General features: G+C 33.9%; 1 protein-coding gene across 1 annotated transcript; it reads left to right on the top strand.

Moving 5' to 3' along the window:
* Nucleotides 1-3931: 3931 nt before the first annotated feature.
* On the top strand, nt 3932-8826 carry LOC146916008 (transcription factor LAF1-like). The gene is made up of 3 exons (XM_085718221.1): nt 3932-4477; nt 4845-4974; nt 7606-8826. The coding sequence occupies exons 1-3, from the start codon at nt 4339-4341 to the stop codon at nt 8186-8188; spliced, it is 852 nt and encodes a 283-aa protein (XP_085574347.1). The 5' UTR covers nt 3932-4338; the 3' UTR covers nt 8189-8826.
* Nucleotides 8827-18272: the final 9446 nt, after the last annotated feature.

Genomic DNA, 18272 nt, shown 5'->3' with positions numbered 1-18272 from the left:
CTCTCATTTTTCAAAATTCCAATTTTCAAACTTAAAATCAACCAACAAAAACAAAAACATTTTTGAAGAGAACTACGGTGGATTTGATCCCTTAAAAGGGTACGTAGGCAAGGAACCAATATTCCTTCAATTCAAATAAAATAAAAATTCAAACACTTTCTTCTCCCTCCAATTCTTCACTTAGAAAACTCTTAGGTTTAAATAAACACTTTCAAAATAGCATTTAAAAATAAAGCGCGCGCGTTGAAAGTAAAGACGGTTCCTATAGGATACTATAGTCGTTATGGGTTCCTAACACCTTCCCGTAGCGAAAACAACTCCCGGACCTCGATTCTCAAGGGTTTTGCTTATTTTTTCCCTTCCCAAGAAAAAATGAGATATCAAAGGTTAAAAAGGTTCAAACGTAATCAATGTTTGACACCCGAAAAACCAAGATAAAACATATGCGAATGAAGAAAGAGGACGAGTTATATGCTTCGAACCCTTTGGAGTGAGTACGAATAGACTTTGTTTAACTGAAAATCAGAGAAGACGAGTTTAATCTCAGAGATTGTTAGATGGTTGCTAAATTTCGAGGACGAAATTTTTTTAAGGAGGGTAGAATGTAATATCCCGCCTGTTAGTATCGGTATATTATCGGTTAATCGTGCCAGAGGAAATAATTCATGGAAAGTGGTTAATAGTTAATATTTATTATGTGATGTCGGCTAATCATGAGTAAAGTATCAGAGACGGATGTAGCACGTTTAAGACAAGGGCAAATTGGTAATTACGCACCAAAAGAGATATTTATTTGGATTGGCACCAAAATATCTTATTTTCACTCATCATTTCTCTCTCTAGTTTTTGGTTAAGGCTTTCTCTCCTCCTTCTCTCTTCTTCCATGCCATCCTCTCTTCTCCTACCATCTAAGAATTTGTTCTAACCTTGATCTACGTTGATTAATGTTCTCTTATGGTCACTTAAGCCCTAAGAAGCTTAGATTAAGTTTGATTTCTCTATTTCTCCTCTCAAGAATGGATTCAAAGAAGTTAGGGTTTGTTAGTGTTGAGTGAAGGGGATGCTTGAAGCTTAATCTTGTACATGTTATGGTTTCATTTTGGAGCAAAGAAGTAACATGAAGTTTGGAATGGGTGATTTCACTACTTTACCTCCTCAAGAGTTGAATCAAGAGTTAGGGTTTGGTTCTTAATGTGTTGGAAGATGGTTCAAGCTATGGTTCTCCATGGTTAAGAATTAAAAGAAGGATGATTGGAAGTTGGATTGAAGAGTTAGAGCATGAATTGTGATTCTTGGAGCTTTGGAAGCAAGCTAGGGTTTTATGATGTGAAGTAGTGATGATGCTTGGAAGCTAGAGGACCTTGTGAAGCTTTGTTTATGTGAGTTCCTTAGATAGTTTCCCACCCTTTGGGATTATGTGATTCTCTTGTAATATTATGCATTCTAAGGTTTTAAAATATAAGAATAGTTGCCCTTTTCTTACCATGCTTGCCATACTTGTGTACACTTGTTCCATGACTGTTTTTACAGGTTTCTAATGATCCTAAGGGTCACATAGCACTTGGAGATGCTTGGGTTAAGGTTTTTAAGTCAAAAATATCAATTTTGAGGTTGCAGGACTGTCACAGCTCGCCACGGCGAGCAAATGACTCGCGAGGCGAGCTAGAGGGCCGAACAGGGGGTCCTGCTCGCCCCCAACTCGCAGCTGCGAGCTGCTGCTCACCTCCCCAGTAATTCTACTCGCCTAGGCGAGTAACACAGTGGGGAAACCCATTGTTTTGTTCGCCTAGGCGAGATGATATGTTGTAGATACAATATATTAAGCTAGTAGAAGCAAGTAAAGAAAGATATGCCGATGACGATCTTAAGTTACCCCTAATCGTCCGGTTTAGAATTGTGTCATGATAGAGATATAAGAGAGCCTTGATGCTTAGAGTGTACTCTTGGCAATGCGGTTTTAGTTCCCCCTTCACTGCCATGACACATATAGCAGAGAAGCCTATAACAAGTTAAGAATATTAAGACGGCCCTAGCAAGCACCGCCGTCTAAGAAAGCAAGTCCCCACGCACGTATAATCAATCGGCAGGTTGTATTGTAGACACGTGGTGACCGTAGGTTTCCCCCGTGGTTGCCTATAGCCTAGGGTTAGGTGGAACTCACTGAGACATTATGTCTCATCCCAATCCTTATTTATTTCAGATATCAGGATGGATTAGCAAGCTAGTAGCCGAATTGATGATGCGACAAGTGTTCGTTCGTACCCACTGCTGGATGATGTGGATTTTAAAGGATGCATTTATTATTCTTTAGAAAATATGAGTTGTATTATCATTGAACGAACACCTTTGTTGTATATTATATTCCTTCGAAGTGTTATTGTTGTAAAATTTTAATGTATCCTGTACTAAACTAATGCACATGCTAGACTTTCTAGATACGTCTAGTATGGGTGTTACAAAAACACTACTATAGGAGGGGGTAGTGATTAAGCTTGTGAGTAACAGTGTCGGGGGGTACAGTGCCTAGCCGGGACCCACCTGGACTGTTACACTTGATTTATATTTCCTTTATAGCATAATGAATTATCTAATTAACCATTTCACACACAAAAATGTACAAGTGTAAGAGATGTACTTTTACTAAATTACTCTTATCAAAAACCAAATTTGTCGCCGCCATGTAGCTTAAATCGTTGGTGGTGCAACGAGGCTCTCTTTCCTCCGCACCACCGTTCCTTTCGGACATGAGGTTGCTCTCTTTCCTTCAGTGGCAGTAGATCCTGACGTTTAACCCTCTTTCATCGCCTTTCCTTTTAGCCCGCCATCGTTTACAGGGACGTGGTGGTTTTCTCTGTCTCAAATTTGTTTGGCAGGGTGGTTTGCGATTCTGTTTGGTTTGAGGCAGATTTGGTTATTGGATTAGATTCTCTCATTTTTTCATACTTTTTCCACCCGCACCGTTGGTGAAGGAGCACGCTTCTGTCATCGTTAAGGTTGTTTCGTGTTTTGGTGTTTTTATTTCGTTTGGTTGGATGGCATTGTTTCGTGGTGTGTCGTTGGATCCTTGTTGATGGCTGTTTGGTTTTCCTTGGTACAGGAATGTTTGGTATGTCTTGTTTCTTTCGTTCTTGATCAAAGAATGGATGGTTATAAACTTGTGGCCAATTTTTGACGAGGTTTGGTTTCAAAAACCCGAAAGGGATTCTGTTAAACCCGTAGGAGTCTGGTTACTAACGTATTGGACTCATCTCTTGATCTGAGTTCTTACGTGTCTGTTTGAAACCGGAAGTGTTCGGTGGCTTGACTTCATCGACACTCTCAGATATTTCCAGATTTGTTGAGATCTGCATGTTTCAAGTCGTCTTGTTGGCCTTCATGTTGGTACTTCCTGCTTGAAAGAGCTTTATGCTTGCTGTTTTGTTAAGGGAGTTGTTGGCGTTTGGATTTTGATGCTGTTTTGGCGGTCGATCACTTCAACCTTAATTGTTTATTGCAGATGTTCACTTTTCATATTTTTTGTAACTGATTTAGCGTCTGTACGCAGGTTCGCTGAGTTGCATCTGTGGTTATTGAAATTTTGTTAGGATAGATTAAGGTTGATCACTATATATAATTTATATTGTTGTATACCCGTTTGGGTTGTACCTGGGTCAGGTCTATTGTCCCTCCTGTTTCTGAATCTCTATCTTTTTTAATTTAATTCTCCTTTTTTACTAAAAAAAAAAAAACAATTGTCGTATTTACCATTACCTTAAAAGTAAAAGTAAAATACATACTATTTTTAAAGTGATACACGTAATATTAATTAGATATTACAATTAAAATAATTAATTAATATTGCGTTGAAAACCAAAAGAGTGGTTCATTTGAAGAGAAATTTTTTATACAAATAAATCACACTGTATAAGACAAAGGGAGTATACATTTATTTGTACATGAGATGTCAGCTTAGTAATAACAAATACGAGTTTGGCTTTGTAACAATATTATACATTGTTCAAACTCTATGATTGTAAAATGATTATTTTTATTTATTGTTTTTCCAATTAATAATAATAACTTTTTCATTCTCAGTTTTTTTATTTAAAATTGTATATTTATTTTTGTTTCAACTCATTTCTGGAATAAGTTATGCAAATACATTGTACAATCATAACTATTTATTCCATTATATATACCAATATGCTTGTGCACTGTTTATAAGCCAAATATCTTACCTCCTTTCTTTATCTATGCTTGATCGCTCTGTAGCTCATACCAGTTTTTTGGGAACTCAAATTTTCAACTAAACCTATTTGAACTGAAATATCCTCAGAAAAAAGAAGAAAAAAAACCAAAATGGGATTTCATCTAGCAGAAAAAGTACCAAAATCAAAATACAGAAAGGGATTATGGTCACCTGAAGAAGATAACAAGCTCAGTGATTATATAATGAAGCATGGTCATAGCTGCTGGAGCTCTGTCCCCATTAAGGCAGGTAAGGTTCTTTTTTTTTTTTTCTTCAATTTATAATCCCTTATCAATCTAAAGAGTTCGATCTCCATCCTCGGCATAAAAACTAAAAATATTAACCTAACGTTTTTAAAAAAATAAAAATAAAAACTACATTTTGATGACAATTACAAGCATATGCTCACAAGAAAAAAAAAAAAAAAAAAGAATTCCTACAAGGTGGGTTTGTATTTACTCTCTTTAGTGCTATTAAGAGTGCCATATTTGATAAGATAAGACCTAAAAATATGTGTTTGAAGAACCACTCATAAACACATTTTCAAACTAATCTCATCCAATATTAGGACTTTTAACCAATGTTGAGGTGCTGACATAGTACATTGAACAACCAGGCTTGCAAAGAAATGGAAAGAGTTGCAGACTAAGGTGGATTAACTACCTGAGGCCAGGATTAAAGAGAGGTATGCTCAGCAAACATGAGGAAGATAAAATCATGACCCTTCACGACATGTTAGGCAACAAGTAAGGATGAACAACCTCACTTTTACTTTTTTAAAATTTTAGTGCTATAAATTTAATCTAAAAGTTATTTGAACTAAAAGTAGTAATTTTGTAATTTTATTCATGAAATAATTATTATTGTTATTATTATTAATGATTATAATAATTATAATTATGACTACAATTTAATATTTAACCCAAGGGGTAGTTGGTGTAATTAGTGCAAATGATGCATGTTAGAGAAAACACTTTTGTCTCGTTTAATTGTTTCGATGGGTTTACATTAAATAATGTAATTGGTGCCAGCTAATTCCTACTTAAAATAATATTAGAGAAGCAATTTGCTCCTATTTAAAAATTAATAAAAGGAAAAAATTGATAGGAGTCAAACCATGACTTAGCATTCCCATTTTTTAAACATAATGTACAAAGAAAGGACATATGGTCTAATATTCCTTAATTTCTTAAATCAAATCAAATACAGCTGAATATATTTTTTTAAAACTTTTCCATCACATACAATGATTAATTTACAGTCAATTAAATATCATACACTTCAATATACTTCTCTATTCTTTCTCCATAATCATAATTTTGCTACGAAATTAATTTTTTAAGACTCTTTAAAAGTGAGCTTACACCTAAGGTTTATATGATGTAATATGAATTTATCTTTGTTTTAAATGGAAGCACCCAAAATGTGATGGTAAATCTATATCCTATACACACATATACACCATATGCAAAAATGTTCTTTATTTTTTTGTTTGTGTGTAAACTTAATAACATAAAATCACAGGTCAGTTCCCAAATTTGGAATAGAAAGTCAACTGTAATGCCCTATTTGAAAGAGTCTAGAATATTCAAAATGTGCGCTAAACTGATATTGGATACATTAATTATACAATATAGAAAACGACATTAAGTCGAGAGTTTAGGTACAACAACATCCCAAAGTTTCTATGTTACATTATTACACCAAAGTTTGTCAAATGAAGTATAAGTACAAAGTTTGTAACATCACGTCTCATAATATAACATATGCATCTCTAATCCACATCAAGAAGATTCCATGAAAACTCGATCAATCCAAGACTTAAACTATTCAAGTTAATTCCTTTACCTCGGATCCTTGATCGATCCCCCAAGGTAAATCTCATACATGTTCATCTTGTTCATAGTCGTAGAATAAAGTCTTCGCAACTTACGCATACTTAAACATTCATGCTAAACATTATAATTCTCGACAACTAAGTCGAGGCTCTAGTTTGCTCCCTCTTACTAGATATTTGCTTGCTACCCAATCAATCCTTGTTTTATCTCCCACAAGCCATGCTTTACTATACGATTAAATACTTGCTTCACCCTACAAGAGAATATTTAAAAAAGAAAAAACTATGCCTTGGGGACTAGTTATGAAGGGTCTACGTTTATAGAAGGTTGCATGAGCGAAAACCGAACCAAAGTACGTCAAAAGAGATGAAACGAGCAAACAGGGCAGAAGCCACCATTCACTCGCCTTGCGAGTGAGCTTACTCGCAGTGGCGAGTAGCTACTCGCCTTGGCGGGCTTGGGGGCGAGCAACCACCCCATTCTACTCTTCATGCTCGCCTCGCGAGCTCCATGCTCGTCGTAGCGAGTTAGTGCAGATCAGTACCTGTATAAAAGTTGTTTTAAGCCAAAAATCTTCTTCACAAAGTGACCCAAGGCATATGGTGTCTCTAGTAACCATAGGAAACCTGAAAAACAGTCTTGAAGCAAGCATACACAAGTATAGAAAGCATAGCAATGGAAAGGGGTAACAAGATCACTATGTAAACCCTAAAAGTTCATGTACTCTCTCTCATAAGCATTAACACACTAACCCTTGGGTAGTATCTAACTTAGAACTCACCTTTAGAAAGTTTATAGTGGGTGCCAAGCTTCAACACAACCAAACCCTAACTATCTCTACCTCTAGCAAACAAGAAAACAAGTTGAGAAGTTTGCTACAAACACCAACTCTTGCAAGGATTCCAACTTGGAGAAGTTTGAAGCAAAGATCAAGCAAAGAGTGAGAGAGTGGACCGATTTCTTAAAGAGAAGGGAGAGCAAAATTTATGTCTTTACCCTAGAGAGAGAAAGTGAAGAGAATAATGAGGAATTTTGGACCTAAAATCCTTTTATAGCCCTTCTATGAACATTTACCAAATTACCCCTAGTCTTAATCGCGAATAATCTATCGTCGTCAGGTAATTCATCGTATCATAAAAAGCAGGATATTACATCAACACTACTTTTATAATCAATTTGTTGAGAGTTGAAAATGTGCTATTTTTGGGGTGACACTTTTAACATGCTACATGTTTGACATCTTTATTTAATTTCTTTCAACTCTTCAAAAACAAAGTCCAATAGATTAGCGACTAGTAGTATTACCAAAAAAAAAAAAATATTACTATGAGCTTCCTATTTAATATTTCCTCCGTCCAAAGTAATCTAGTTTGTTTTAATATAAACTATGATAATTTGTACTAAAAGTACATGAAGAAATATCATTTGTCTTTACAATAGTTGAAAAATATGGTCAATGTATATTACGTGAATAATACTGGTAATCAAACTATATCTTAATTTTAGATCTTTCAAAACTGCTTAACTTGTATTGGTCAGGTGGTCTCAGATTGCACAACAATTGCCAGGAAGGACCGACAACGAGATTAAAAATTATTGGCATTCATATCTGAAAAAGAAAGAAGTCAAAAGTAAGGATATTGAATCTCATAATCAAATCCAATATGCTAGCTCAAGCTCAGATACCATGGACTCCTTACTCTCAACTCAAAAATATGAAATTCAAGATCCTAAATATGTGTTGTTAGAAAACATTAACAAATCAACAGCTACAACACATTCTGATCACTCCATTTCAAAGAATTATAACACTGCCAATGATGTTTGTCAGAGCTCATTACCAAGACTTTTATTTTCTGAGTGGCTCTCACTAGATCAAGTAAACTGTGGCAACTCTCTATATTCAGATGATTCTTTGGTCTTGAAAAATGGCTATGATCAAAATTTAATTTTTCAAGAAAATGCTATTCAAATGCCAGAAGGGCAGTTTGGTGAAGAGTATCATGATAGTTTAATTCAAAATCTAGATACTGAGGTGTACTACTCACTGGATCAGTTATCAAATCAAGTGGATGAAAATGAATTGATCCACTATCTGAACAATGATGCAATGTATGTATGAAGAAGAAGTTTACAAGAGTGCTCATTAAGGTGGAATAATTTGCAGGGCGATCTATGGTGGATCATTTTGATAGATGATTAATATGGACTTTGTATTTAAAAATCGTTTCAAATTACAACAATGCCTACCGGAAAAAGAAGCTCACCGTCTTTCCCATCCTTACAACATTGACTTGATTGGCTTTGGTTCCACAAAAGCAACATAAAATAAAGACGCATCCCTCAAAACTCAACTCATATTCATTTTACTTGCTTTAGTCAAATCACATCAATCAGGTCATTGTCTCATTCTTAAGAATGAAGAAGAAAACAATTTTTTCACTCTTCAGATGCATCGTCGATCATTATTATAGTTTGATTTGATGTATTACTCTACCGTTGACCACCTATCAAGGTCTCCCACCATAGAACCCGTCAAGTTAGTAATTATATATCCCCTAAACAAAAAAGGGTAGTATAAAGTTATTTTTCAAATTGTTTAAAAATACGTGTGTCCAATTAAAATAAATTCAGTAGGATACAAGTGTATTTCATTTTTGTGGTTATTGTTGTTCTTTGAAAGTTGTTTCTGTATGCTCGTGTAAACTTTGTAAAAGTTAAGGAGTTCATGAATGTCATGTTGTCTTGAACTTTTTTTTACTACCTGTAAATATTAGTTAGACAATTATTATGGTATGATGAATTTATATTATTACATGATAAAAAGAAAGAAGAGAAATACACTACGGATCCACCTTTACTTGCAACCCATGTTACCTAACCATAGTTTACTTAGCTACTCTATAGCATTTGTTAGCTTATGGTGCACTTGCATATATATATATATATATATATATATATATATATATATATATATATATATATATATATATATATATATAGACACACACACACTTCTTGTAACACTTGATTCAACAATGAAAATTCACTATCAATTCTTTTCCCTGTTTCCTAATATGGTATCACACGCCTTTACCCAAAGTAAGAAAGGTTGTCACGATCCTCTAACCGTGTTCCGTTGCACCTTCTTCGTTGTTCATCTTCTTGGATCGTTTTCTCCTTGATTTCTTACTTGCGATTGCAAATTCTGCATTCCATTTTTGCTTTGTCGTGAACCTCTGTTTTTCAATTCAATTGACTTCACCTTGAATTGATCCTTAAGTCTTCTTTTTCATCTTCTTCTTATGATTTTCACATTGCATTTGTGTGAATTTCTTCATTTCTTGTTCATCGATCATCGTTTTTCTTTCATTTCTTCTTCATTTTCATCATGCCTCCAATAGCAGTTCTTGGACATCTTCAACAAGATACTGATTTTGCATTCTCCGTTCATCCAAATGAAGGTCCCAATTCTTTAATCTTTTCTCCTAAGTTCAATGGTTCTAGATACCTCGCTTGGAAGCGATCTATGGAACATGCCTTTTGAGCAAAGAACAAATTAGGGTTCATCAATGGTACTATTCATGTTCCTGATATCCAAGATCTGAATCACAATGCTTGGGAGCGTTGTAGTCGTTTAGTTCAGTCTTTGATCATCAATTATGTATATGATTCTATAGATCAGACTATTGTCTACTATGATTCTGCATTTGATGTTTGGCAAGATCTTCATGAACGTTTCAGCAAGATTGATCGTATTTGCATTGCTACTTTATGTTATTCTATCTGTAACTTGAAACCAGGTACAAAATTTGTGCTTGATTACCTGAGTTGATAGCACTTTGGGAAGAATTCTCATCACATCGTCCAATTCCCAATTATATTTGTTTTAATCCATGTTGTTGCGTTTTTATATTGTGTTGGCTGCACCTTGTTAAAACAAGAATTCTAGCAATATGTTGGACCAGATGACCTAGACATGTAAGTGCGACATCTTATCATATGGTGAAGTGCTTTATTTCGCGTTATAGAAAGATTTGGTTTATAGGTGAGATCTTTAAAGATTTAATTGAAGATATGATTCATGTAACTTGTTATCCAAGAGGCGTGTGTTTCTAGAAGCTGCTTTAGTCAGTTGTGCTTTGTCGTGTTTTAGTTTTTAATGTCCTAAACATTTTTGGAAGCTTTATATTTGCTTCTAGGATATTGTAGCTGAAGACTCTATTGAATCAGCTGTATTTCTTAGCCCGTTTGAAGAAGAAGCCCACGCATTCTCTGACTATATAGAGGAAGACTCAAAACCTTGTGAAGACTACTGAAGCCCTCTGGAATGGAAGCTGGAAGTTCAACTTTAAGGGAGGCTATTGTTGTTGAGCTCATGGATACATCCAAAGCTTTGGATGAGACCATCATGACTTGCACCATGAGGAATATCAGTTTGGATAATGTGATTAAGGACCTGACTGAGGAAGAGGGTGATAAGGACATTGTTTGGGATGAGGGTAATGAGAATGATGATACAAATATTATTGTTGACTTTTGATTTTCCTTTTTTTCTTGTTGATTACATATGTTTTTGTTTTATGGGCCTTTGCCTTGGATAATTTGTGCATTTATGTACTATGGTTTGTAATAGCTACTACTCCTGATACTTATATGCTATGATGTTCTACTATTTTATTTAATACAACTGGATGTTAGCCAAGTTCTGCTAAAAAGAAGGAGTAGTAGTATTTTTTTATGCATGAAGTAATTTAGGGGAAGTAGTATATACTTATATGACTTCTCTGAAGATCTTCCATTTAGGGGGAGTGCCTGATGATATGCCATGATGATATGTGCTAGTGATGTGTGTCTTGAAGACCTAACATTTATTTTGTTTTGGGTATGAATGCATGTGTGTTTTTTGTTAGGCTGATGTCGTGCATGATGTTCAAGACATTTTATTGTGTGGGAGTTTATTTCTCTCTTATGAAGTATTTTTGTGGGAGTTTATTTCTCTCTGAGTATGTTATTTTTGTGGGAGTTTATTTCTCTCTGAGTATGTTATTTTTGTGGGAGTTTATTTCTCCCTGGGTATGTTATTTGTGTGGTAGTTTATTTCTCATTGAATATGTAATTTTTGTTGAGTTTAAGTCTCCCTATGTGTTTGAAGTTTTCTTTGAGGTTGGATATTTCCAATTTCTGCTGTAGTAAGCCTCTGATGTTTTTCGTGAAGTTTTCCACTTGTGCGTTATTTTCATTAGAAGATTCCTTTTGGAGTAGCGTTGACGAAGTCTTTTTTTTTTTCTTTCTTTCAAGATGTGTTCTATGTTGAACTGAAAAAGGTATCTATATTGTGTTAGCCAAAATTTTCCAAAGGGGGAGATTGTTGGGTTTTTATATTGTGTTGGCTGTATTTTGTTAAACAAGAAGTTCTATAAAGATGTTGGACAATATGTCCTAGACATGTAAGTACAACATCTTAGCATAAGGTGAAGTGCTTTATCTCGCGTTCTTGGAAGATTTGGTTTTGACGTGACATCTCTGAAGATTTGATTGAAGATATGATTCACCTAACCTGTGCTCCAAGAGGCATGTGTTTTTAGAAGCTGCTTATGTCAGTTTGTGCATTGTCATGTTTTAGTTTTTAATGTCCTAAACATTTTAGGAAACATTATATTTGATTTTATAAGATTGTAGTTGAAGACTCTATTGGATCAAATGTAATGTATAGCCTATTTAAAGAAGAAGCCCGTGCATTCTCTGGCTATATAAAGGAAGATTCAAAACCGTCTGAAGACTAATGAAGTTGTCATATGAGAAAAGAGTCAATTAAGGTTTCATGACTATCCTTTTTATTTAGGAGCCTCTCTTTGTATCGCTTTGATGCATGGAGCTGGAATGTTTAGTTGAGTTGTATTTGTCAATCGCTCTAGTGCTTTTCGCAAGAGTAGGTTTTGTTTATTGGAGTGTCTCTCCTATTTGATTGTAATCATTGTCGAAACCACGGGTTGTGTGATCTAGAGAAAGTGAGATGGGATCTCAAATCTAAGGGGAATCTTAGATAGAAATTCACAGATAGTGGTTAGGTGTCAAGGCATTGATCAAGGTTTGATCATATAAGTCTACGAACCAAAATTATTATAGTGGATTTCCTTTCTCGGCATGCATGCCTCGAGACGTAGGCGACGTTGCGTCATACTTGGTTACCAAATATCCTGTGTTTTTTCCATGCAGTTTACTTTATCATTGTTTATTGTCTTGCGTTGTCATAAATATGTGTCCAGGAAATTGCGTAAGACATTCCTGGTGTCCCGTACATCTTATAGGTCATACGTCCACTACGTACCAGAATTTCACGTGACGTTGTGAAACAACGCATGTTCCTAAAAATCATAGAAATGAAGATCAAATCATGTAGTTTTTGACAAGATTGGATGATCAGTTTTTAGTGGTTAAAACTTAGATTCTACTTCTTCATCCTCTTCCTTCCCTAAACAAAATTTACTCCCTATCATTCAAGATGAAAGTAACACTTCTGTTAGAACAAGAATGGTTCATACAATTTCTCTTGGGTTTGGATGATAAGAAAGTATTGAAGAACAATTGGTATACTAACATATGTTCAAGTGTGCATGATCTACTTATCATGAAGAAGGAACTTATAAAGAGCATCAAAAACAGATTGGGAAGCTTAGAAGACTATGGTGGAAGATCTACTAAAAGGTCAACCAGAAGTCAATGTACTTAAAAGAAGGATGCGTCACAGAAGCTGGGGAGTGATCTCCACAGTTTTTGTGAAGGACATCAGACACAAAATAAGACTGGCTACTTAGATCTGAGGGACCCATAATTCACTTAAGCTTTTGTCTTATTCTGTGAGTTGTTTCTATAACAGCATCTGATAGAGCAGTTCTTTTGTCTTCTTCTATCTAGGTGTACAACCAAACAAAGGACATCGGGAACGAATAATTATTCTTTTAGCAAAGGAAATTCAAAAAACTTTCCAACCGGATTATCCATATTAGGCAAAGGGCTAACGTTCGTGATCAAAGCTTCACAACGACTCTATATGCGTTGGCACTCTTCTCCAACGTCTCTCAAATCATTGCCTATAAAAGGAGTTGAAGACCTGAAGAAGAAGAAGAAGAAGAAGAAGAAGAAGAAGAAGAAGAAGAAGAAGAAGAAGAAGAAGAAGAAGAAGAAGAAGAAGAAGAAGAAGAAGAAGAAGAAGAAGCAACAAGACTCTGTTATTTTTCTATGCCAAAACTCTGTGAAATCAAATAGCACACGACACTTAGGATTTATTTTCAATGTTTATATCTTAGAAATCTTAAGGAGTGAGTCTGTTCATATATTCAGTTTATACTCACTAGTTAGAAAAAGTGTAAGAACAAATTAACTTGTTTGCAATTGGGGCAAACATTTTAGAAAATCTCTTGCTTATGTGCTTGAGCATATAAGTCTCTTGGTGAAACTTTGAGCACCTAGGAAGTCTCAGTCAGATGTGATTGAGCAGCGTATCGTCTTAAGCAATTGTGCTTAAGCATTGGGAAGTCTCTTGTTTACGAGCGAGTATTGTTGCTGAATTTATTGTACTGCTTCTAGAATTGCGTTTATGAGTTAGAGGTGTTAAGACGCCTTTTTGTTTCCTATATCCAAAACATAAGTGTTGTTGATGCCTAACTGAGCTCAACGGCAGTTAACAAAGATCAGACTTAGTGTTACTTGACAGTCGTTGTATGAACAATAGTTAAATACTGTTGCGTACATAATAAAAGCTAGTTGCCATTTGGGATATTTTGGTCTTTTAGGGGTTGCTGGGAGAAAAAAGGAAGCCTAAGGAGCAATTTTCACTTGTGTCTACCTATTGCATGAAACTTACCTAGGCCCAAGCCCAAGTCTTAACCCTAATTCCACATCTCGCTCCCCATTTCTTGTTTTATATAAAGGATGTCGCCTCTTCATTCCATCTTATATTTCTCCATTGTGGTTCTTCTTTGTTTCTTATGGTGTTCTCTTCTTTTTTTTATCTTCATAATTTTTTTTCCTTCCTATTGTCCTATGTATCTACGTTTACAAATAATTTATAAAAAATTTTACTTCCTCATTGAATACATTGACGATCTCTTATTTGATTCATCCAAAATCTATTTGATCAAGTCAACCAACTTAAATAGCTTGAATATGTTCTCAATGTATGATCCAATTGGCCTAACTAACAGATCCGATCTAGGTTTGATAACAACAGGTGAATTTGAAGAAGACGATGACAATGCTCTTATGAAAACAATCTTATCTCTCAAAAATCAAATCGACGAAGTACCAAAGGTATATCATCAATATCTAATCCTCAAGTTGATTTACGATCATTTTTTGTCATATATATCAATACACATATCTTAATTTTTCCTTATTACGAATAATTTATGTTAGAACAATAAATTTTACTCTTATTGATATATGAATATATATTTCTCAGATCTATATTATCTTTTTTATTTATTTTAAAAAATTCAATTTTTTTGTCTCTTAACACATATATTCATTTTATATGGATCTAATCAGCTAGTGCTAATCTTCTCTACTTAATCATCCTTCTCCGCTATCTCTCTCATTACTATTGATCTGAACTCATCTTTATTTTGTCTTTTCAATAAGAAATTTGTACTTTTCACCTTTTCAGTCCTGAGTTTTTCTTCAAATTTAATAAAAAAAAACATTCACAGATATAATTAAAAAATTGAAAAGGTTTTTTTTTCTTCCAATCATCTTAAACAAAATTATCATTAGTACCATGCTTACCCTTTCAATGACAATACTTAAATCATAACAATAATGAGGAAGATCAAAAGAACATGAGATCGGTTTGGTCCTGACGTTTTTAATCTTCCGCCCCCTTTTCTTTTCCTCCACCTATAATAACATCACACATATTATAGGTGGAGGAAAAGAAAAGGGGGCGGAAGATTAAAAACGTCAGGAGAAAACCGATCTCATGTTCTTTTGATCTTCCTCATTATTGTTACGATATAAGTATGGTAATCGAAAGGGTAATCATGGTACTAATGATACTTTTGTTTAAGACTATTAAAAAAAAATCCTTTTCAATTTTTTAATTTTATCTGCATATGTTTTTTTTTTTAATAAATTTGAAGAAAATTTATGTTATAAATGAAAATTATTTTGATTAGCTCTTGAAAATTATTTTAATTATGTCTATTTTTATAATTCTAATTTTATTTGTCTTTTTCCTAAAATCTCTACGAAATAATCTCAAAATCACTTTTGAATGCTTTGTGGTTATGTATTAACTTTTTTTCGAATATTGAGTTTCGTGTTTGTTCCTGATTCATTTGGTTTATAGGAGTTTTTCCTGGTATTAATTATATTAAAATAACTTTTGAATGCTTTGTGGTTATGTTTCAGCTTTTTTCGAATATTGAATTTCGTGTTTGTTCCTGATTCATTTGGTTTATACGAGTTTTTCCTGGTGATGTGTGTTTTTGTGCTTTTTGTATCTCTTAGGCCGCTTTGTCGGTCTTTTCCTTATCTTTGCATCTCTTTGTCTATTTGTATTTTTTTCCTGGGTGTTGAACCTATAACAGTTCAAGTACACCCTGTACTATATCTCCTATAAATATATAATTACTTTTACATATTATTAAAAAGTTATTTTGATGCTCAATAATTTAAAGATTAATATTTTAAGTTTTTCTTAAAGATAGAAGTTGTTTTGTATTTGTTTACAAAAATAAAAATCAATTAAAAAAAGTTATCAAAAACGATTTTCAAGAAAATGTATCCGAAACAACTTTTCATTTGATGTTGAATTTAGAATATTTTAATACACTCTTTTGAAAGGAATTTGTAACAAACTGATGAAAACTTCAGAAAGTTATTATTTTTCTTTTACTTGTTTTTATTTAGAAATTATTGTAAAATAAAGTTTGAAAATCATATCATATAACATTATTATGGTTGTTTTTCAACAGATACTTGCAACCCTCCCCAAGGAATTATGATCCAAAAAAAAATGAGGATATTAGTACTCCACTTGAACTTCAAATATTTAAAATCGTTGAAAGAGCAAGGAACTGGACAATGGAAATGAGCAAAAGGGATAACAACAGAATGTGTGATGTTGTAAGACATCGCTCCAAATATTTTTAGAAAAAAAATAACATGATTTTTTTTTAATTTCTCCATATTATATATTCAATAATCTTGGCATTGTATCGCAACTAACATTTTGTATAATTTATATAGTATTCTACACATATATCTTCATACCAAAAATTCCGCTCAACGCTAGAAGTGATTCGATTCATACTCCATGAATCTCTTCCAAAACATGCAAGCAAGAAGAGACAGTCTTATCAATCTGTTCAATCTATTTCAAAGAATTATAACACAGCCAATGATGTTTGTCAGATCTCATTACCAAGACTTTTATTTTCTGAGTGGCTCTCGCTAGATCAAGTAAACTGTGGCAGCTCTCTATGTTATAATTTCTTCTAATATTTTGTGGGCTACAATCAATTGTTGGTTCTGATTTTAATAAAAACGGACTGATGTTGTGATCCATTTGATGATGCTTAGGCCCTAATAAAAGTGATCAATAAATATTGGGCTTTTGGGCACTTAATCTGATTTGTGTAGAAACATAGTGTAGGCCCAAACACTAGGCCCATGATGGGTGGTGCCTAGGGTTGCACGGTTATAAATAGAGAGGCTAGGTCCCCTTTGCCATCACTCTGACTATTCTGCTCATTAGTGGTTTGCCCGATTGAAAACCCCAAGTCCAGAGCATGTGAAAGGCAAAGAAACACTCTTGTCTCAAATCTCGGCGAATCCGATAATCAAGCTTTCCAAGTAAGTGTGTTCTAATTTCATATAATAACTCGATCATGTTGATTTAATTCTTACATGTGGTATCAGAGCTACTATTATATGAGTGGTTTGCCCCATTGAAAACCCCAAGTCCGGAGCATGTGAAAGGCAAAGGAAGACTCTTGTCTCAAATCTCGGCGAATCCGATAATCAAGCTTTCCAAGTAAATGTGTTCTAATTTCATATAATAACTCGATCATGTTGATTTAATTCTTACATGTGGTATCAGAGCTACTGTTATATGATTTAGAACCCTAATTTTAAATTTGGATTATCGGGAATTTTTTTTGTAACAATAAAGGTGGCTTATTTTGTTTTGGCTATTCCTTTGGTTCATATAAACAAATTGATCTCGGTGGTTTTGGGTTTTTGCTTTTGCTTATAAACAAATCAACAGAATTATTTTTATTGTACTATGCCCTCTCGTTTAACCACCTTTTAGTTTGGAGTTATTCAAGTTTTGGTTTAGAATTTATCGGTTCTATTTGATTCTTGAAATCACTGTTAGTTGATACCGTGGTTTTCCTTTTCATGGATTAAATTTGCTTTCCAAATATTCCTTAATTTTTTAAGTTATATGTATCAACCAAGTTCGTATGACTATGTTCATATTCTGGATTTTGTTTCGGTTGAATTTTGAATTTTGTCTGCAACCGTAATGAAATTTGCAACCCTAATTCTGGTTCGTATGAAATTTTTGGGTGCGGCAACCGTAATGAAATTTGCAACCTTTTGTTTTTGTTTTATATATGCCGCATGGGAATTTTGTTCAACAAAATTTTGTTTAATATTATTTGATCAAGTTTTACATGTTCTGCTGGTGCTTTATGTTCGCCGTTTGTGCGATGAGCATGGTTTTAGGGGTTACGTCCGTTCCCTAATTATTTTTATTATTGTTACTTTCTAATAATAAGAACCAAAATTGTTCCTTCAAAAAAAAAAAAAGAACCAATAATTGTATTTATTGAGAATCTTATGTTTTTTATATTGAACGGTAAATTTTGCCAAATTCTTTTACCTTTAAATTAGATTAAAGTAAATTGGTGAAGGTTTTGCAAAGTTGAATTAATTTCAAGATTGAATGGCAGCAATTTGATTGGTTGGCTTATAAGGCTATTTATTTTATTATTTTCTTAATCTTGATGGGTTGACTTTCCTCTGTCTATCTGTGTGTGAATCCAGCAACAATTTGAAGCATGCATTTTATCGGTCATATACTCCTTTTGATGTTGTTTTTGTCTCTAAAAATTGATGTTATATTTGTTTCTGTTGACATAAGGTTTGTGGTTTTTGAAACAAATTTCACATGTTGTGATTCATTGTGCATGTGC

Source organism: Medicago sativa, chromosome 6 (assembly GCF_051527215.1).
Source record: "Medicago sativa cultivar Bolivia chromosome 6, Bolivia_mono, whole genome shotgun sequence".
Taxonomy (NCBI): Eukaryota; Viridiplantae; Streptophyta; class Magnoliopsida; order Fabales; family Fabaceae; genus Medicago; species Medicago sativa.
The sequence above is the reverse complement of the archived record's forward strand: the minus strand, read 5'-3'. Positions and strand labels throughout refer to the sequence as shown.